Here is a 20055-nt window from a genome sequence, read left to right on the forward strand (position 1 = left end):
AGAGCACATGGGAGGGGAAAATCCCAATCCCAGCAACCCCCGCGAGGCTCCTGGCACAAAGCTGGACAGTCGCCATGACAAGTAAGGGCAAGCAGTTCGCCGGGGGGCGGTGGGAGTGAGACAGGATTCTCGTCGTGCTGGTGCTGCAGCTACTTGACGCTGGGGTGGGGAAGTTCGACCAGCCAGAACTGGGAGGGCAGAATCGGTGGAAACCATTTTGGAAGACTCCCGCCACTGTGTCAAATATGAAGGTGGAAGAAAGAAAGACGCTTGTCATCCCTCTCCCAGATAGCTGGATAGTTTCTTCTCATCGGCTAAGATGCCACCTTTTTAGGAAGGACTTCCTTAATATCCCAATCCAACGTATTCCTTCAGATACCCTGTATCACACCATCTTGTTTAATTTCCTTCACAGCCCTTGCCGCTCTCTGCAAAGATGTGTTCCTTGCTTTAAATACACAGCAACGTCAGCCTTTTAGGGAGGGCAGAACCCTTGTGCTGCTCTCTTACTCATTGTTGTATTTCTCAGTGCCTGGTACAGTACTGGGTCGCAAGGAAGAGCTCAGTAATAAATACTTACTGAATGAATGAAGAGACGGAAGTGTGAGGAATTTGGCGAATGAGAAGCAAAAGGATCAAAATCAAGTATAGCGCTAGCGCCCTCTTGCAGGTGAGGGGGGAGTAGGTGCTTTAAGAGTGACGGAGGGAGACGGCAGGGGGAGCTCAAGCCCTTCAAACGGAGGCGGAAGCCTTCGGACTACAACACCCAGCAGCCACCGGGAGCCCCAGGGAGTGATGGGTACGGTAAACCCTCGTGACCTGTTACGTGCTTGCCCCGCCCCTCTCCCGGGTCGCCCGCGAAATCCGATCGGGAGGCGGAGGTCCAATTGAAAGGTGCGGCCAAATCCCGCGAGAGCGCGTGGCTCTTAGGGACGGACCGAGCGGGTCGAGGAACGCCGAGCTTGCCGCCTTGGTGTCCCTGTGTCCGCCTCGCCTTCCCGGGGTCTTCCGCCCCCTCCCGGAGGAAGGAGGCAGGCGCAGGTAGGTGCTCCAGTTCGGCGTCCGGAGCCTTGCGAACTCTGCGGCGGGGCGAGGGTTGCCCGGCCGAGGCCAGTGTGGCCGCGCGTCCTCGGCAGCATGAACGCGCCGGAGGCGCCCGTGTTAGCCCCGGACCCGGACCCGGCCCCCGCCCCCGCCCCGGCCCGCCTCTCTCCTCAAGCTTCCCTGACGGATAAAGACCCGGACCCTGAACCGATACCACCGCCGGCCGATGGGGACGAGCCGCCCCGCTTGTCCCCAGATCCCAAGGCCGGTTCAGCTGGTTCCCAGGAGACGGGAGAGGGAGGCCCAGCTTCTATCTCCGCCCCCCCGGAAACGGGGTTCGGTACTCCTAGGGAGCCGAGCCCTCCAGTCGAGGAGCCAGAACTTTCTGAGAATGTGAGCCCTCCTGCAGAAGAGACGGACAGGCCGGAGCTGGGGCCCGGAGAGCCCACAGCAGGTGTGTCTGAGGAAGCTCCTCCGGCGGATGAGGGATTCAGGTAAGTGGTGATGGCGTGGACGCAGAGATCCGAGGAGATGGGGAGCGTGAGAGGTGTGCTTCTTCGCGGGTCTTGGGGCCCACTTCACCAGGCCCCTTTTCTCCTTGCCTTGTTGTCTCCCCATCTTCCTTCCAGCACCTGGAGCTATAGCTTCTCCCAGCTACCTCGATTTCTCAGTGGTTCCTGGTCCGAGTTCAGCACCCAGCCCGAGAACTTCTTGAAGGGCTGTAAGTGGTAAGTTAAGGGTAATGGGGCGGGGGGATAACCGTGCCCAGCATTTTTACCATAAAAAGGTCTCCAGTTACCTTGGGGAAGAGCCCATCGAGGGGGGAGTTGGGAAGAAAGTAAAAGTTCCTCTTGGACTGAGCTTACATTTCACCTAGAAATATGTGTCTTCCACTTTTCTCAGGGTCTTGGGGTGCTTACCTACCCCCAGAGGGAGCCTGGCACTTGGAAAATAGAGCCCTGCCCAGCTTTCTAACTCTTTCCTATTTCTAGGGCCCCTGATGGTTCCTGCATCTTGACCAACAGTGCTGATAACATCCTGCGTATTTATAATCTGCCCCCAGAGCTGTACAATGAGGGGGAACAGCTGGAATATGCAGAAATGGTAAGGGTAGGGGCTGCCTCTGTCCCGTCACCTGACGCTGCACGGGTCAGTCCTGCGCATGGCTGGAGAAAGTTGAGTCCACGTGTTTCCTGACCGCAAGCAGAATGTTTCTTCACGAACGTTTCTTCACGAACGTTCACAGGTAGCACGTTCTACCCTGGACGCGGAGATATTTAAGGCGGTGTTTGCCCGTTCTTTACTCGTGAATGTGTGTTTTCCATCAAAGAATGGTGGGTTTGTCGTGGCGGTATTTAGTTGACTTACAGGTAACTATTGAACGACTGCCAATGTGTGAGTTACCCTATTTGGTGCCGGCATAAAGTGCTGAAGGAGACAGAAGAGTTGGTTTGCTGTCTTGTGTGGGAGACAGACAACAGACGTGGAAACTGACAAACGAGGAAGTTCGTTATAAAGGATAGCAAGTGGTGTGAAGGAAATAAATAGAACGAGGAGGAAGTAATGAGAGGATGCCACTTTACTTACTTATGTATTTTAAGTTTATTTAGAGAGAGAGAGCTCGAGCACGAGCGTGCACAAGTGGAGGAGGGACTGGGAGAAGGAGAGAAGAAGCCCAAGCGGGCTCCGCACCGTCAGTGCAGATCCCGACCGCGGGCTCAAACTCATGAACTGTGAGATCATGATCTGGGCCAAGATCAAGATGTTTAAGCGAGCCAGCTAGGTGCCCCTAGAGGAGACCACTTGAGATAAACTGGTCAGGAAGGAGCTCTGAGCAGGAGACGGTTGAGTTGAGACGTGAAGGGTGATGGGGTCAGTTATGTGAAGAACGTCCCGGGAACAGGCAATGATTTTACAGAGGCCCAGGGCTAAGAGGGAGCTTTGTGTGTTCAAGGAACAGAAAGTAGGCCAGTGTGCCTGGACTGAGGCCAGTGAGGGGGAGAGTGTGGTGAGGACGGATTCCACAACCCATATCGGGTTGGATCTGGTGGGTAGGCCATTTGGGGTTTATCTGGGAAGCCAGGGGAGAGTTTTTTTTTTTTTTTTTTTTTTTTTAAACGTTTTTTATTTATTTTTGGGACAGAGAGAGACAGAGCATGAACGGGGAGGGGCAGAGAGAGAGGGAGACACAGAATCGGAAACAGGCTCCAGGCTCCGAGCCATCAGCCCAGAGCCTGACGCGGGGCTCGAACTCACGGACCGCGAGATCGTGACCTGGCTGAAGTCGGACGCTCAACCGACTGCGCCACCCAGGCGCCCCAGGGGGAGAGTTTTAAGACAGAAGAGTGTGGGGCGCCTGGGTGGCTCAGTCCGTTAAGCGTCTGACTTCATTCAGCCCAGGTGAAGATCTCACGGTTCGTGAGTTCAAGCCCTGCATTGGGCTCTGTGCTCCTTTTCTGCTCTCTCTCTGTCTCTCTCTCAAGCATGAATAAATGTTAAACACACACACACACACACACACACAGAAGAGCGAAGGGAAGGCCAAAGTTTAGAGAGCGGATTGTGGTGAGCAAGAGTGAAATCGGGGGGATCCATCAGGATGTGTTTATCACGGTCCAGGTGAGAGACGGTGGTGGCTGGGGCCGGGCGGTGGCAGGAGACGTGGAGAGAGGTGTGGATGGGCTTGAAGCGTATTTTGTAGGACGTGGACGGTACAGGGAAGGAAGCGATCACTGGCGACGTCCAGGTTCTCGCAGCCCCGGGGGGACAGTGGTACGATTTACTCAGAGGAGGAAACAGATAGGAGGAGGCCTCAGACAAGTGAAGCGTTTTTAGGTCTGTGTGAAACGTGAAGCTAGGGGAGAAGGCGGGGCTGGGATGTACTTTGGGAAGTGGAGGAGCACGTGGGCGGGATCTGGCATCTTGTGACCGATTCAGTGTCAGGACCGTGTGGCTGGAGGAGGAGGAGGCTCACACAGAGCCCGGAGCGCTCGAGCAGATGGGGGTGGCGTGCAGGACGGATGGCAGAGGCCGAGGCAGGGTCGGGTCCGATGCCACTGAGGGCGAGTCGCAGAGAGTGGCGGAAGGCGTTAGTGGCCTTAGCGGGAGCGCTTTGAGAAAAGCAATGGAGGCAGAAGCCCAGGTAGCGTGGGTAGAGGAGGTACAGACAGTTCTTTGGAAAGTTTTCTTGCGGAAGGGTGTCGAGAAACGGAATGGCGGCCAGAGGGAACGTGGGGCCAAAGAAGGGTTCGCGGGGTGCTTCTGCAGCGTCAGGAATAACCCCGTAGACACGGAGGAATGGATGCTGAAGGGGAGAGGCGGGTAACAGGTCCCTGAGAGGCTGGCCGAGGACCGGATCCGGAGCCCATCAGAGGACTTGGTTCGGTGGGGAACGCTCTCTCGAGGTAGGAAGAGAGGCAGCCGTTTGGGGGTCGGAGGGTTTGTGGGTCTCCTCTCTCGGCTTCTCAGGGAAGCAGAGAGGGAGCTGACCTGCTGAAGGAAGGGGGTCTGTGGGGAGAGAGCAGGAGGCGGGGATGACTGGTCGAAGATCCAGACGGGCGAGGGATGCGGTAACGGCGCTGTTCTGTGCTCAGCGCCCTCTGGGAATTTGTTGCCGTCCGTTTAAGGTGAGATCCGTTCACTTCCTTGTGCGTCGCTTCCCAGCAAGCGAATCGAGCCCGTTTTTCCTGACAGCAACAGCACCCACCCCACACAGCCGTCCGGAGCAGCAAAAGAATTGGTGGACCGTGTACGAACCAGCGCCTTTTCTGTATTCGGTGAACACCGGCGGCGGGTGTGAGCCGGGTCAAGCGCGGCAGAGGAGGCTGGCGTGGCTGGGGTCTGCCGGCCGAGAAAGGCGGGTGTCTTGAGAGCGTCTGCAGGGGCATCGGGCGGCGGCGGACTTGAATGGAAAGCGGACAAGGAGGTGGATCGTAAATGTGTTTTTGATGAGGCAGAATAATTGTCGTGGTGGAAAGAGAGCAAGTCACCTGGCCAGGTGGGAGACGGCGGCCAGAGATGGTGCGGCGACAGGAGCATCTGCGGGGAGCGAGGCAGTGAATCGGAGAGGGTGACAGAAAGGTGGGGGGCCGGTGTGGTGGCAAGGAGTACGGCTGGGGCTCCTGGCTGGCTCAGTAGAGCGTGGTGAGCCTTGATCTCGGGGTTGTGAGTTCGAGCCCCACATTGGGCGTTGAGATCACTTAAAAATAAAATCTTAAGGTGCACCTGGGTGGCTCAGTCGGCTGAGTGTGTGAGTCTCGATTTTGGCTCAGGTCGTGATCCCAGGGTCATGGGATTGAGCCCCAAGTCCGGCTCCGTGCTGAGCTTGGAGCCTGCCTAAGACCCTCTCTCTCTCTCTGTCTCTCCCTGTCTCTCTCTCCTCCCACTTTCTCTTCCTCTCTCTCCCATCCCTCCCCTCTCCCCTGTGCGCGCGCTCTCTCTCTCTCTCTAAAATAAAAGTAAAATCTTAAAAAAGAGCTTAAGGCAGTGCCTGGGTGGCACAGTTGGTTAAGCACCTGACTCTTGATTTCGGCTCAGGTCACGATCTAGTGGTTCATGGGATGGAGCCTGGAGTCAAGCTCTGAGCTGACAGCATGGGACCTGCTTGGGATTCTGTCTCTCTCTCTCTCTCTCTCTCTGTCTCTCTCACATACACAAAATAAATAAATATATATTTTTTAAATGCGGAGAAGCTGGAGTTTGGGGAAGCGAAAAGATTTGGAAATGGCTACCGTGAGCAAGGTTGACACTCACCCCGCCCCCTCCTGTCCCTGAGGTGTGCCCTGGGGAGGAGGAGAACGAGAGAAAGTGGCGACGGCCGCCTCGAAGATGGGGGCCCAGTCCCGGGGACGGCTTGGTCGCTCACCTAACAGGCAGAGGCCGCCCCTGTTGGCGATCTCTGTGCGACATACAGGGTGCTCCAGGCCCCGTTGTCTCGGGGGCCCGGTGGGCATGGTGGGCCGTCCCGAAAGAGCTCAGGAGCAGGGGTCGTTAGAAGAGCTTCTGGAAGCGCGGCAGGTTGAGAATTTATTGCACCATTCGTTTAAGAAAAACGGGAATGGTGAAAGAGAAAAGGCATCATTAGCCACCACTCTACAAAATTCAGCCTTTAAATTATCCCCTCTTTTTTCGGCCTGTACAGTACGGAGGCTTTTTATGTGGTTGTGTTCCTACAGTAGCTGGTTTTATACGCTGCTTTTTTGTTTTGTTAACAGTCGGCTCCTAAGTGATTTCTGTGGTGCTTCGGTCTCCATAGTTACCGTATTTAATGGTGTATGAGACTACACCGAGTGCCCTCGATTGATGATTTTCATACCTATTCCCCTGCTTTGGGCATTTGGGTTGTTTCCAGGATTTTTGTATCCTAAATTATTCAGTGAACATCTTCATGTGTTTTGACGGAGATTCTTTTCCTAAGAGAAGTTTGATGAGTAAGAAATACTCTAGGTCAAAAGTATCAATATTTGTTCTACATCTTGTAGACAGATACCCAGTCTGTTTTCAAAAGCTCTTCTTTTTTTTTTTTAAACTGCTGTTAGCCGTGTGTACAAGTTGTATCACAAGTGCACGCATCAGATGATTACACTTCATGTGTCTGCAAGTTTAGGATTTGGAAATGGATACAGTTAGTGTAGGTGGGGAAATGGGAGGAGGTCACTTTTGAGTATTGTCATACACTCGTTTCTTTTTTTTTTTTTTTTTTTAGTGTTTATTTATTTTTGAGAGACGGAGTGCGAGCAGGGGAGGGGCAGAGAGAGAGGGAGACACAGAATCCGAGCAGGCTCCAGGCTCTGCGCTGACAGCTCATATGCGGGGCTTGAACCACGAACTGTGAGATCATGACCTTAGCCGAAACGGGACATTTAACCAACTGAGCTACCCAGGCGCCCCTCCCTCCATGCACCTGTTTCTTCTTCCCAGCATGCTTTCTTAATTCCTCTCCTCCCTTCTGTGCCTTTTCACGGAGCTTTCTGGAACTCCTATCCCTAACTCCCCAGCCTCAGTCCTGAGTTCTGTCCCTGCCCTGGGGCCCTTGCCCGAGGCTTTCGCTCCCTATAGCCCTACCCAGGGGAACCTGCATATCTCAGGTTTGGAGGGGGGCTGTCCTCATCCCCCAAATGCTGCATCCAGACACTTGCGCTCTCTCTTGTAAAAACTTTTCCTTTGAGGCTTGTGCCGTTTGGTTCTCCCTCATTCACAAAGGACATGGGCACCTCATGGCTGTCCTGTGCACCCCAAGTCTTTCTACCGTCGTGGTGACGTCAGGTATCCACACCAGAAGGCTGGTCTCATCCTTTCATTTTCCCTGACCCTTCCCCCCCTCCCCCCCCATCGAGTCCCCTTATCTCTCGGTTCCATCTGCTTCTCCCTACTCCACTGTCCCCGCTTTAAGTCAGGTCACTATTGGGGGCCTCATGTTACTGGAACCGTCTTCTGTCTTCGCTCATCAGAACATTTCTTTCTGACTGCCGATGATATGCTACGTGTTGGGGAAAACGTGGTGAGCCGGACAGGTGTGATTGTTGCCTCCTCAGATGGGTACGACGCAGGGCGAGGGGCAGAGGGCTGTAGGAACACGGAGCGGGGCTCCTTGCTCCGCAAGAGGGGTTAGGGGAGGCTTCGCAGGGGAAGACGCCTCCAAGAGACCGGAAGCGTGATCGGCATTCAGCCAGGAGGAATTGTTGAGGGGAGCGAAGGAGGAACATTCCAGACCTGGATGCTGGCGTGTGTGAAAGCCTGTAGATCGGGAGTACGGTACGTTGGCACCTTCTGGGAGCTGGGAGTCCCACCGGGATGTGGAGATTCTAAAGGGGTGAGTACGGAGGGGTGTGCCATGAGAGGTGGGTAGGGGCCAACACCTGGTAAGGAGATCGGGTCTCATACTGAGGGTTACCCGGAGTCACTGAACGTTTTAAGCAGGAGAGTGACACAGGGCCGGATTCCAGCCCGATGAGGTCTCCGTGGCCCGCTCGTGGCTGCAGCGTGGAGAACGGGCCGGCAGGCTGGGGTGCGGCGGTGTGGGGAGGCCCGGAGAACATGCAGACTCGCACAAATGCTGGCAGGAAGGCGGTGGCTTTGGTGGGAACGAAAGGGCGTGGACACGTTCGAGACACCCCGGGGCGGCGGACCCGGCAAGATTTTGGATCGCCGGCCGCTACTTGGTTTTGCACGGGCTGGACCAGGAGTGGAAAGTGGGTGAGGGGTAGGAGTGGTCAAGGCTGCTGCTCAGATTTGCGGCTTCCATACTTGGATGTGGAGCCCCGGGTGGGGGTGGGGGGGGAGTAGGTTTGAAGGAGGCAGAAGCCGGATCTGTCACAGACAAGCCGAGTGTGAGGTGCCCGTGGGATGTGTGAGCGGAGCGTTGTGCCAGGTGGCCTGACGTGTGTGTTCGGAGCGGGGGCTGAGGGCATGGGTGCGTGACATCGCACCGAGGGCCAGCAAATAACTGACAAAGGGCTGTTACCCAGACGATTGAAAGACTCCCTTCCGATCAGTAAGGAGAAGCCAGTAACTTGGAAAAGTCAGCAGAACTTACGAAGAGGTGTGCTTAAGCGAATTCTGAACGTAGGTGAACGTCTGACCCTAGTGGTCATGGGGGAAAGGCAACTTCGTAGTCCAGTGAAATTCTACTTCACAGCCTTTAAAAATAAGTTTTTTTAAACGCTTATTTTGTATTTGAGAGAGAAAGAGACAGCACGAGCAGGGGAGGGGAGGGGCAGAGAGAGAGGGAGGCAGAGAACCCGAGGCAGGCTCTAGGCTCCGAGCTGTCAGCGCAGAGCCCGACGCTGGGCTCGAACTCACGAACCGTGAGATCGTGACCTGAGCTGAAGTCGGACGCTCAACCGACTGAGCCCCCCAGGAGCCAGCACAGCCTTTTATTGACAAAAACTTGGAGGTCTGGCCGCACCAAGGGGCCACGGGGACTCCCTTGCACGCCGCACAGCGGCGGTGGGAGAGTGAATCCGGATGATCCCTCTGGGCCAACGGGTGACCCCAATCGGCAGAGTTGGCAGAGTGGGTGCCATAGAGCCCGGTCATCTGGCAGAAGCTGTGGAGAGGCCCTCCCACACGCGTACCAGAATGTTCAAAGCCCTCCACCCAACATATGGAAAAACGTGGGTGACTGTCAGCAGAGAAGGATAGTGTGTGGGGTGCTGCCCGGCGGTGAAGGTGCCTGAGTTAGAGCTAAGCGTGTCACTGCGGTGAAATCCCCCAGTCACAAAGGGATGCAAAAGGTCTGGTACCTTCGGTATTAAAGGTAAAGGCCACGCAAGACCACGGTAGACGACGTCGTCTGGGTGTTTCTTGTATGAATACATTTCTAAAGAAATGCACGAATACCTCTGAGGGAGGGTGTCCTTGGGAAGGAGTTTTAACTGCCTTGTATTTTCCTTTTTTAAGCTGGGTGGAGGAGTCACAGGAAGTTTTAAATCTACTTCTTTGCATGTTTGAACTGTTTAATACGATTTTTTAAAGGATCTAACGGCATCCAGTAGGTGCTCAGTAAATATTGGTATCAGTGGTTGGTTTGTAGTTTTTGTTTCTTTTCTTTACTTTTCTCTTTTTTCTTTTGTTTTTTCCTTCCTTTTTTTCTTTAAGTTTATGTATTTTGGGGCACCTGGGTGGCTCAGTTGGTTAAGCATCAGACTTCGGCTTGAGTCATGATCTCACGGCTTATGAGTTTGAGCTCCATTTTGGGTGAGCATAAGACCTGCTTCTCTCTCTCTCTCCTTCTTTCTCTCTCCCACTCTCCCTCTCCCTCTCCGTCTGCCCCTCGCTCATGCCCTCTCTCAAAAAAAAAGTTTAAAAAATAAAGTTTAAGAATTTTTTGAGAGACAGACATCACAAGCAGGGGAGGGGCAGAGAGAGAGGGGGACAGAGGCTCCAAAGCGGGCTCCCCTCCGACAGCAGAGGGCCTGATGTGGGGCTCGAAGTCATGAGCTGTGAAATCATGACCTGAGCTGAAGTCAGATGCAGGCTCAACCAACTGAGCCACCAGGCTTGTTTCTTCTTAAGTGTTTAAAAAGCAAAAGAAGAAGTCTGTATGGCATTTGGTGGCCCAAATCCGACACGACAGTCTGAGCTGATCCTTGACTGTTGAGATCGGGATTCTGTTCTTCGTATCGACACCATCTGCCTTCTCCCCCCGGTTAAGTGCCGACAGACAGTCCCCCTTTGGCATAAAGCTTCTGCAGCACGAGTCTGCCTCCTTTTCCTGCCAGTGACCCAGGCGTTCTTGCATCTCTGTCCAGGTCCCCGTCCTTCGAATGGTGGAAGGTGACACCATCTACGATTACTGCTGGTATTCGCTGATGTCTTCAACTGAGCCAGACACCTCCTAGTAAGTGATGTCCTTTGCCTCCCTTCCTGCCTTCCCCTCTCAGCGTCCCCCCCCCCCCCCCAAGTTTCAAGGGGATCCTCTACGGAGAGCGAGCTAGGGACTGGCAGGGGGCTCGGGAGGAGGGAAGGCTGCTGTACCCTTCGATGTGGGCTGAGAGGGCCGGCCAGTTGGCTTCCTCCCCTTCCTTCGACAGCACCGGGGCCTCAGTGTCCGTGTCTCTCTCAGCGTGGCCAGCAGCAGCCGGGAGAACCCCATTCACATCTGGGATGCATTCACCGGACAGCTCCGGGCTTCCTTCCGTGCCTACAACCACCTGGTAGGGGCCTCCCCACCCGTCCCAGGGCTCGTCCTCGCCCAGCTCCTTCCCAGGGGCCACCTGAGGCTGTTTGCACGGCTTTCCTGCCTTTAGGACGAGCTGACGGCAGCCCACTCGCTCTGCTTCTCCCCGGACGGCTCCCAGCTCTTCTGTGGCTTCAACAGGACTGTGCGTGTCTTTTCCACGGCCCGGCCTGGCCGTGACTGCGAGGTCCGAGCCACGTTTGGTGAGCATCTGTGCCTCCCAGGAGAGGAGGAAGGGGGAGGACACTGCCACGTGCAGAGGGGCCTCGTGTGAGCCGGGGGACCGGGCCCGTCACGTCGTCTTCAGTACAGCCCAGGGAGGCAGGTCATACTCGGGGGGCAGAGGAGAAAACAGATTCAGGGAGGGGGCGAAACTCTCCCAAGGTCAACCTGGTTCACTCCTGAGCCCGTGCCCTGTCGGCCGTGTGCCTCTTGATCTCTAAAATCTTGGTCTCTCTGGGAAATCGGAAGTGAGGTGGATTTCATTTTCCTATAAGCCTTTAGGTTTCCATCCCTTCGAGGAGAAAAAGATTTGAGAAGGAAGAAATAAGTCTTGAAGAAGAAATTTAGGTCCTTTGCGGGGATAGAAGGATCTGGGGAGCATCAGGGATCTTTAGCCTGCTTGAGGCAGACGGGACAGGGGAGGCCCTGGTTCCCTGCACGTGGAACAAGAGACAGAGATGCACCCCTGATCAGCCCGGTTAATGTCCGGTGTCCTTGCCCCGTCCCCAACTTTGTTCCGTCCCTTTCTAGCAAAAAAGCAGGGCCAGAGTGGCATCATCTCCTGCATAGCCTTCAGCCCAGCCCAGCCGCTCTATGCCTGTGGCTCCTACGGCCGTTCCCTGGGTCTGTATGCCTGTGACGACGGCTCCCCTCTTGCCTTGCTGGGAGGACACCAAGGAGGCGTCACTCACCTTTGCTTTCACCCCGATGGCAACCGCTTCTTCTCAGGAGCCCGCAAGGTAGGGGTCACGTCCTGAGATCGCAAAGAGGGCGCACAGAAGGCAGCAGTGGGGATGCAGTCTGTGACGTGTTGGGGTCGGACGTGGGAAAAAGCTAAGCCAAGCTAAGGGAGTGTCTGCAAACCTTGGGGGAAGCGGGGATGTCTCGTGCGGGAGGGGGAATGGACTCCAGGCCCCTGGTCTGTGTCTTCAGGATGCTGAGCTTCTGTGCTGGGATCTCCGGCAGCCCGGTCATCCACTGTGGTCCCTGAGTCGAGAGGTGACCACCAATCAGCGCGTCTACTTCGATCTGGACCCGTGAGTGACCGAGTCCTTCCTGCCCAGCGTCCCAGTGCCCCGGGGATGTCAGAGCCCAGCCGTAGGTCCCAGCCCCTGGCCGTGAGGGGTTCCTGCCCCCGGGGGTGATGACTCCGTGTCAACAGGCTTCTCTTCTCCCCAGGACTGGGCAGTTCTTAGTGAGCGGAAGCACCAACGGGGCGGTGTCCGTATGGGACACCAGCGGGGCCGGACGCGAGGGGAAGCCGGAGCCAGTGCTGAGTTTTCTGCCCCAGAAGGACTGCACCAACGGAGTGAGGTCGTCGGTTAATGCCACAGATCTTGGGGCTCGGGTTGGGGAGGGACGGGGGTGCCGAGGGAACAGGCATCCTCTCTCAGGATGCTGACAGGCCCTGCCTGTCTCTCCCTGCAGCCTGCACCCCAGCCTGCCATTGCTGGCCACCGCGTCGGGTCAGCGTGTGTTTCCGGAGCCCACGGACAGTGAGGACGAAGGGGAGCAGCGGGGGGACCTTCCTCTGCTTTCCATGCGCCACGTCCGCTTTGAAAGTCAGCTTCAGCTCTGGTGGTGTGGGGGGGGCCCGGACACCGGGATCGCTGACGCTCACCTGGACGGGCAGGGACAGGGAGGGACAGAGGAAGGTGGGGGCGAGTTGATATAAAAAGGTTTTATATGGTACCAGAGTCTTCGTGTCTTTGCGGGGAGGCAAATGCTGGGGATGGGGCCGGGTGGGGTACAGGTGGGCCCCCTTGTCCAGCAGCGGTGGGGGCTGGCGGCTCCTTCCCGACACCGACACCGGGGTTGAGAGGTGGGACTAGACGGGAGCCAATGGGGCTGCGGGGCTCGGTGTGAAGTCAAGGGAGTGGGGGTGGGGCTTCATGCCATTGACTGGCCAGTTGCTAGGCAACTCGGTAAACTGAAGGGGGGGGGGAACCTGTTTGAAATCTGGGTCCCAAGGTGGGGGCGGCAGGGGTCAGGGTGAGCGGTGGCTGAGCAGGAGTGGCAGGAGCGGTGTGTCAGACTGTTGGGTGTGACTGCGTGAGACTGTGCAGACGGTGACAGACAAGACACCCGCTCACTCGCGCTCGACACTGTTTACCACCATCCGGCAGCAGAGGGACCATTACTCAGCTCTGGGGGAAGGGGAACAGGAGCACCCGCCTCTCCCCTGGACTCCCCCAGGAGGCAGGCGACTGAGTGGCCAGAGTCAAGGACACATACGAAAGAGTAAAGGTGCCTCCCGAGAAACCACAGGCGTCACATTCCGTATTTCGGATAGATGCGGGACAAGGGCGGGAGCCTTCCATTGGGCAGCTGTCCCTGGTCCCGCTTCTCCATCCATCCGCTTGATTGGGGGTTGGGGTGGGGGGGGGAGTATGTTATTTCAGGCAGTGCCTCCGCCCCACCCCCTCCCTCGCCAGACACTGAGAAGGGGGCTCTGAAGAGACTGTCAGCGGGGGATCTGCTTTGGGACCTCACCATCAGAGGGAAGGGACTGGGGGCCTGTGACGGCAGAGGGGAGAGGAATGTCACCTCTGCCCAGAGATGCTGAAAGCGAGGGAGGGTTCTTACACCCAAAAAGGCAAACCCTCCTCCCTTCCCCCAGGATAATTGGAAACAGCCCTTCCGGCTGAATGTGGGTTTGGGGAAAGGTACTCCCTTCCCTCCCCCAGCCCCGCTTCTCCCCACAGCCGTCCAAGAAGGGCCCGAGTTTACCCCCTTAAACCCTCGCCTTCCACCCAATCCCAGGTAACAGGAGAGGGCCCAGGAGCCCGGGACCAAAAAAAAAAAAAACAAAAACAAAAACAACGACCCCAGGAGGAGGAGTTGAGCGACCTGGGTTGGGTTTCCGCCTTTACCCCAGACTCCCCGTGTGACCTTGGGCAAGTCACGGGGCCTCCCCGAGCCTCAGTTTCTCTCCCCCCCTGCAATGGGGAGCCTGCGGCTCTGCCCCTCCCACTCGACACAGGTAGTCGCGACGGCCAACTCAGCCCACTTCGCAAAGTGCGGAGCCTTCAAGGTTATTACTATTCTCTCCAGACCCGCCGGGAGCCGCGGCGGCGCTCCGGGCTGGGGGAGGAGGCGGCGGCTGCGGGAGCCACGGGGGCCGGGCTCCTCCGGGTGGCGAGGGCGAGGGCCTTTCTGGATCCGAGAGCGGAAGGTTCCAGCCGCTCGGGCGGCCCGGGGGCCGGCGGGGGAGACGCGGCGGGGGGCGGCGGGGACAAAGGGGGCGCGGGGGGCCGCGCGGGCGGCCGGGGCGGGGCGGCGGGGCGGGCGGGAGGTGCGCGAGGTGAGGGCGGCGTGGGGGGCGTGGGCTGCGGGCTCCGCCGCCCGCTCCGCCGCGCGCTCCAGCTCCGGCTTTTCCCTCCGCCAGCCTCTCCCCCTCCCCGCCACTCCTTTAACTCCCCCCTCCTGGGCTCGGGACTGGTTTCCTCCCTTAGCCCGCTGCCCTCAATCCCGGCGAGGCTGGGGCTCCGGCTCGCGCCCCTCCCGCGCTCCCTCGTGCGGCGCCCCATGCCGCCCCCGCCCGGGCCCCGGCCGCCCCAGTCCCCCACTTAGGCCGGCGCTGCGATCCCGGGGCGCTGGAGCGTGGGCCGGGGGCGTAGGGCGCCTGCAGGCGGCCCCGGGAAGGGCTCTAGCGGGCTGAGCGCTCCGCGGCAGGGGCGCGGGCAGAGCAGGAAGCGGGTCCGCGTGGGAGCAGGGGGGCGGCCGCCACCGGGGTGGTCGGGGCCGGATCGCCGGGGCAGCCGAGGCAGGCACGGCAGGGGGGTGAGCGACTTTGGGGGAGTTGGTGCCCCGCCCCCCCCAGGCCTTGGCGGGGTCATGGGGGCCCCCCGTTCTGGGCCGGGGGGCGTGCGAGTCGGGGCCCTGCTGCTGCTCGGCGTTTTGGGGCTGGTGTCTGGGCTCAGCCTGGAGCCTGTCTACTGGAATTCGGCGAATAAGAGGTGAGTGGCCCCGGGCTGGGGAGACCCCCACACCCTTCGGGCAGGGAGGAGGGAAGCTTCGGGGGTTCGGGGTGGGGAGCTGACTTCTCTGAGCTGGGAGGAGGCTGGAGGGAGGGTGCCAGTGCTCTGATGCGAGCCGATGGGTAACGAGACAGAGGTGATCTTGGGAGCCAGACTCCTGGGTCGCCAACAGACACGGCTGGATGCGGGTGGTGATCACCATGTGTCGGGAGTTGGAAAGACCCCACAGGGGGCAAGGATCGCAAAGTTCACGGGTAGCCGCCGGGAGGGTAGTGGAGTGGTTATTTGGGTTTGTGAAAGACGCGTGTCCTGTCGGGGGCTGGGCTTGGAGGGAGCCTGGTTAATGTCAGCTCTCCGGAGAGCCGCGGAGTAGGTGCCGCTGAGCGCGCTGGGGAAGGGGCAGGGTGCCTCCCTCCCCAGAAGGGACTCGGCGACGGGAGGGAAGGGGGCTCAGTTTGGGGGCTCCGGGGGACAGCTCACCCAAGGCTTCTCGGCTCTGTCCACACCGTCTGTCCCCTAACTCTTGCCCACAGCCAGAGGGTCAGTGAGCCCTTGGCGGATCCAGTTCCCAAACCAGAAGATACTCCTGCCTTCCTGGCTTGGAGACTTTTTTTTCTGGAAGAAGCCTGGAGCCCCCTAAAGCCTCCTTCTTTCTCTTGCATCTGGAGTCCTGAGGACTCCTTTGCCACACCCCCCCCCCCCCCCAATCTGTGTTGCAAACTCTTCCATCAGACCCCTCTGTTCCTTGGCATGCTTGCTTTGCTCTGAAAAAAGGCCAGGGGTCACATGAAGCTTCTCATCACACAGGGTAAGACAGAACCCCTGGGAGGTCATCTAGGACCCTGGCCTCCATGCAGATCCCACTCCCGCTGGGCAAAACAGTTCTGTGTTTTGAAAACTTCCTGCCTCCCTGGGGAGCCTGTGTGAGGCCAAGGGAAGGGGGTCGGCTTCGGAGCCCATCGGATCCGAGGTCTTAATCCGAGCTCCGCTGCTTTCCGCTGTGTGGCCTTGGGCCACTTAACCTTTCTGAGTCTGTAGTCTCCATCCTTACACCTTTTATGAGGATTAGAGGTAAGGTGTTTGAACGTATTACATGCTCATTAGAGGAGAACTAGAATTATCGGTCGTGTTCTCTTGACTTCCCAGCCTCCCCTCCCTCCCTCCCTGCTATGTCTCTTTGGGTATAATCTCAAATGTCTTTCCTCCGGCTCCTACCCACCAACTCCCAGCTGCAGTTTGAGTTATCAGGTGCAGCCTGAGGAAGTAAGTTAGGCTTATTCTGATAGGGTTGAGGAAAGGGGGGGTACGGTGTTCTGGGGGCTCTTTGGGATGTTGGCGGGGAGGGGGTGGGTCCTTTGGGAGTCTGGGAAGATAATGAGCGGCGGTCCCCGGGGACCCAGCTCTGAGACCTCGTGGCCGTTAATGCACGGGGGGGGGGGGGGGGTCACAGGCGTTGGCAAGTGGCAGTGCTGGGCCAGCGGATGGCTGGGTTGAGGGAGATGTGGGCTCTAGGCTGTGGTTAGAAAGGTCAACTCCCTGAATTCCACAGCAATAAGGCACTTTCCCTAGGAAGTCCGAGACCTGGAGGAGGAGGGGTAACTGAGCAGGGGGGTGTCTGGGGCACCTGGCCCCCAGACCGTGGTTCCCGTTAGCCTCACGTAGGGCCATGGCCAGGCCAGGCATTTAACTCCTGGCGCGTCCCCTGGCTGACTTGGGACGCTGGTCTGGATTCCCCTCCCCGGCCCACCCCTGGTGCCTCCCTTGCCCTGAGATCCCTCAAATTCAGTGGTGGCCTGGGGGAGGGGAGGCTCTGCCCCCATGGCCGTGCAATAGTGAAATCACCTGGGATGGGTGGGCTGTGTGGTTCCAGAGAGGCCAGCTCCTTGGTAACTGGCATCCTGTTGCCATGGCAACGGGGCTAGTGATGGAGGAGAGATGACAGTGTGCATGTGGTGAGGGCGGGCTGGAGAGTGCATTTGGGCACCGAGGGCCTAGAGACCTGTGAGCCTGGCCTCCCACCGCTTCCGAGCCCTTAGCACCTGCCCCGTCGTCCGTCGGAACAGACTTTCCACTCAGACGAAGGCCGAAGGCCGGCCTGCCCGGGATGTGGCGTGAGGGAGGCAAAGCTCTGGGGGCCAGACCTTTAACACCTCTCCTTGTCCACCTCGCCCTCCTGACAGATTCCAGGCAGAGGGGGGTTACGTGCTCTACCCTCAGATCGGGGACCGGCTTGACCTTCTCTGCCCCCGGGCCCGGCCTCCTGGCCCCCACTCCTCTCCTAATTACGAGTTCTACAAGTTGTACCTGGTAGGGGGTGCCCAGGGCCGGCGCTGCGAGGCCCCCCCTGCCCCAAACCTGCTTCTCACTTGTGACCGGCCGGACCTGGATCTCCGCTTCACCATCAAGTTCCAGGAGTACAGCCCTAACCTCTGGGGCCACGAGTTCCGCTCACACCACGATTACTACATCATTGGTACTGCTGGGTGGAGGGCGGGGTCCACGGGGAGGCTCTCCCCCACCCAACCCCAAGACGGAGGGGCAGGGGAGGAGCCGAGAGAGACCCCTGATGCCCCCCGGGGTGGTGTCAGGGCCAGGGAATGGGGACGGAAGAGGGGCTCGACTCTGGAGTGCCAACTTCTCCGTCTGGCTCTTCTCTCCCAGCCACGTCGGATGGGACCCGGGAAGGCCTGGAGAGCTTGCAGGGAGGTGTATGCCTCACTCGGGGCATGAAGGTGCTTCTCCGAGTAGGACAGAGTGAGTGGGGGGCCGGGGCGCACCTCCTAGGAGCCGAGGGAGGTTGGGGCAGCACCGTCAGGGTCCGGGGGCTGCTGTCTCAGCCCCCGCTGTCGGGTCTCCCCCATTTCCAGGCCCCCGAGGAGGGGCTGCCCCCAGAAAGCCTGTGTCTGAGATGCCCATGGAGAGAGACCGGGGGGCAGCTCACAGCCTGGAGCCCGGGAAGGAGAACATGCCAGGTAGGAACCGGGGGTCCAGTCTCCTGCCTTCCCCCCCCACCCCGCCCCAACCTCCTCTGCTCTCGGACCCCAGCTGCCCGCCTTCACCCTCTCCCTCCGCCTTCAGTTTTTGTTTTTTTTTTTTTTTTTGGGGGGGGGGTGATACAGGAAACAGAAGAGGGGATGGGAGGGTGGGAGGGGAGTGGAAGCCGAGTGAGGAAAAGACTCAATTAGAAGTAATTACCCGAGCCAGTGTTTCAATCAGTGCAGTCAGAGAAGTGGGGGAAGACTGCTTCGCGCCCAGCTGAAGGGCTGGACCCACCTGGATTCTGAGTGGGATTTCGGGGGGAAGGGGAGGCGGGGTCCCCAGGGGGCTCGGGCGCTGCCGGGGAAACCCACGGGGACCCCCGAGGCCGGGTGTCCGGAGGCCCAGGTGGCTCCTTCAGCCCCTCCCCCTCTTTCCTCCTTCACCCCTTCCCTGCCAGGTGACCCCACCAGCAATGCAACCTCCCGGGGTGCTGAAGGCCCCCTGCCCCCTCCCAGCATGCCCGCGGTGGCCGGGGCCGCGGGGGGGCTGGCGCTGCTGTTGCTGGGCGTGGCAGGGGCTGGGGGCGCCATGTGTTGGCGGAGACGGCGGGCCAAGCCTTCGGAGAGTCGCCACCCTGGTCCCGGCTCCTTCGGGAGGGGAGGGTCTCTGGGCCTGGGGGGTGGCGCTGTGATGGGACCTCGGGAGGCCGAGCCTGGGGAGCTAGGGATAGCTCTACGGGGTGGAGGGGCTGCAGACCCCCCGTTCTGTCCCCACTATGAGAAGGTGAGTGGTGACTACGGGCACCCTGTGTACATCGTGCAGGATGGGCCCCCCCAGAGCCCTCCAAACATCTACTACAAGGTATGAGGGCTTCTCCTCCCCGGCTCTCCTGGATCCAGCCCTCCTCGGGTGCTCCTCCGGTTTAAGTCACGGTTGGAGGGCCACCTCTGGCATCTCCTCGGCCCCTCTGCGCCCCCCCCCCCCGCCCCCAGCTCCTGTGCTCCTGGCTGTTGTCGCCCTCTTCTCCACTCTTAGGATTCCTTAAGACTCCTGCCCTCGGTTGGCCACGTGAGCCCCCTCTCCGTCTCTGTGCTCCTGGGTCCTCTTTCCTTGGGGAGGGGGCAGGGACTCAGCCTCCTCCCCTGACCGCGACCCGGCGATCCCTGTGCCCCTCACACGCCGAGAGCCAGGGGCGGGAACAGTCTGTCTTTTGTGGCATCCCTTCCTTTCTGCCTCTCACTGGTTTTCTCTTCTTGTCTCTTCTCTCTCTTATTCTGTCTCTGTCTCTCTCTCTTCTGCCTCTAGGTCTGTTCCTCTTCCCTAGCACCCCCCTCCCTACGCCTCCTCTCGCCCTCTTGGCTTCTTTCCTCCGCCTCTCCCATCTCCCCCCGGGTGGGGGTATGTAAGCATTCGGGCCCTCGGCCCCCTCTTCTGACCTCTCTCACCGACCCTCCCCTCAGTCTGCCAAAAACGGGGGCCTTCATGGGGAAGGCTCTGGCACTCCACCCCGGCTCTCCGGGCGTGGGCAGCGGGGCCTCCTTCTCTGCCCTGCCCCGGGCCCCCACCTACGTCCTCCGGCCATGTTGGGGTGGTTGGGTCACGACAGCCGCCATGAGAAGAAGTGTCCTGTCTTGTCAGTGGCCCATAGCAAGATACGAACCGGCCGGGGCACGGCGTGGATTTGGTCTGACGCCGAGCGGGCCACTGGGGACAGGAAGTGACTTGCTCCAGACGGGCAGTGGCAGAAGCAGTGCGGCAGAAACTGGAAGTGCCTTCGTCTGAAATAGGAAGCGGTCCGGCTGGAACTCCAAGTGGCTTAGTCGGGGGGGGCGGGGCTCGTTGGGAGGGGGCGGGGGGCGCAAGGGGGAGGCGGCTGGTTCTTACTCTGGCGGGGGGGGGGGGGGGCGGGCAGGAAGAACTTCCTGTTTGAGGAGGAAGCTGGAACTCACGGACTGTAAGAAGGTAGGGTGGACTGAGAAGGATCTTGCGTCCCCGGATCTCCCTTCCCTGTTCCCTGCGCTGCTTTTGGGACAGCGAAAGCGACTGCCATCAGCTGTGGTGGGCCCAACTTGTCAGGTTCTTCTTCCCTTTCCCTACCCCGGTATAATCTCTGTCAATCAACGGGACTGTCCCAAGAACCCACGTGTTGTC

At 59.0% G+C, this 20055-nt stretch overlaps 2 protein-coding genes across 2 annotated transcripts; both read left to right on the top strand.

The window, feature by feature from the left end:
* Nucleotides 1–20: 20 nt before the first annotated feature.
* WRAP53 (WD repeat containing antisense to TP53) lies at nt 21–12651 on the top strand. The gene is made up of 10 exons (XM_058702774.1): nt 21–1538; nt 1674–1772; nt 2037–2148; nt 10296–10384; nt 10610–10700; nt 10794–10926; nt 11477–11685; nt 11879–11982; nt 12125–12259; nt 12374–12651. The coding sequence occupies exons 1-10, from the start codon at nt 1138–1140 to the stop codon at nt 12618–12620; spliced, it is 1620 nt and encodes a 539-aa protein (XP_058558757.1). The 5' UTR covers nt 21–1137; the 3' UTR covers nt 12621–12651.
* Nucleotides 12652–14397: 1746 nt separating this feature from the next.
* EFNB3 (ephrin B3) lies at nt 14398–19660 on the top strand. The gene is made up of 5 exons (XM_058703911.1): nt 14398–14904; nt 17106–17398; nt 17587–17679; nt 17793–17897; nt 18362–19660. Exons 1-5 carry the CDS (start codon nt 14783–14785, stop codon nt 18769–18771), a joined length of 1023 nt encoding a protein of 340 aa, XP_058559894.1. The 5' UTR covers nt 14398–14782; the 3' UTR covers nt 18772–19660.
* Nucleotides 19661–20055: the final 395 nt, after the last annotated feature.

The sequence above is a fragment of the Neofelis nebulosa genome, chromosome 16 (assembly GCF_028018385.1).
Source record: "Neofelis nebulosa isolate mNeoNeb1 chromosome 16, mNeoNeb1.pri, whole genome shotgun sequence".
Lineage (NCBI taxonomy): Eukaryota > Metazoa > Chordata > Mammalia > Carnivora > Felidae > Neofelis > Neofelis nebulosa.

Excerpts from the sequence above, each read along its gene's own strand:
- WRAP53 (XM_058702774.1), top strand. The coding sequence starts at position 1,138 with ATGAACGCGCCGGAGGCGCCCGTGTTAGCCCCGGACCCGGACCCGGCC. Across the intron at positions 2,149-10,295 it reads AGCTGGAATATGCAGAAATG|GTCCCCGTCCTTCGAATGGT; the intron begins GTAAGGGTAGGG and ends ATCTCTGTCCAG. Across the intron at positions 11,686-11,878 it reads TCTTCTCAGGAGCCCGCAAG|GATGCTGAGCTTCTGTGCTG; the intron begins GTAGGGGTCACG and ends CTGTGTCTTCAG.
- EFNB3 (XM_058703911.1), top strand. The coding sequence starts at position 14,783 with ATGGGGGCCCCCCGTTCTGGGCCGGGGGGCGTGCGAGTCGGGGCCCTG. Across the intron at positions 17,680-17,792 it reads GCTTCTCCGAGTAGGACAGA|GCCCCCGAGGAGGGGCTGCC; the intron begins GTGAGTGGGGGG and ends CCCCATTTCCAG. Across the intron at positions 17,898-18,361 it reads CGGGAAGGAGAACATGCCAG|GTGACCCCACCAGCAATGCA; the intron begins GTAGGAACCGGG and ends CTTCCCTGCCAG.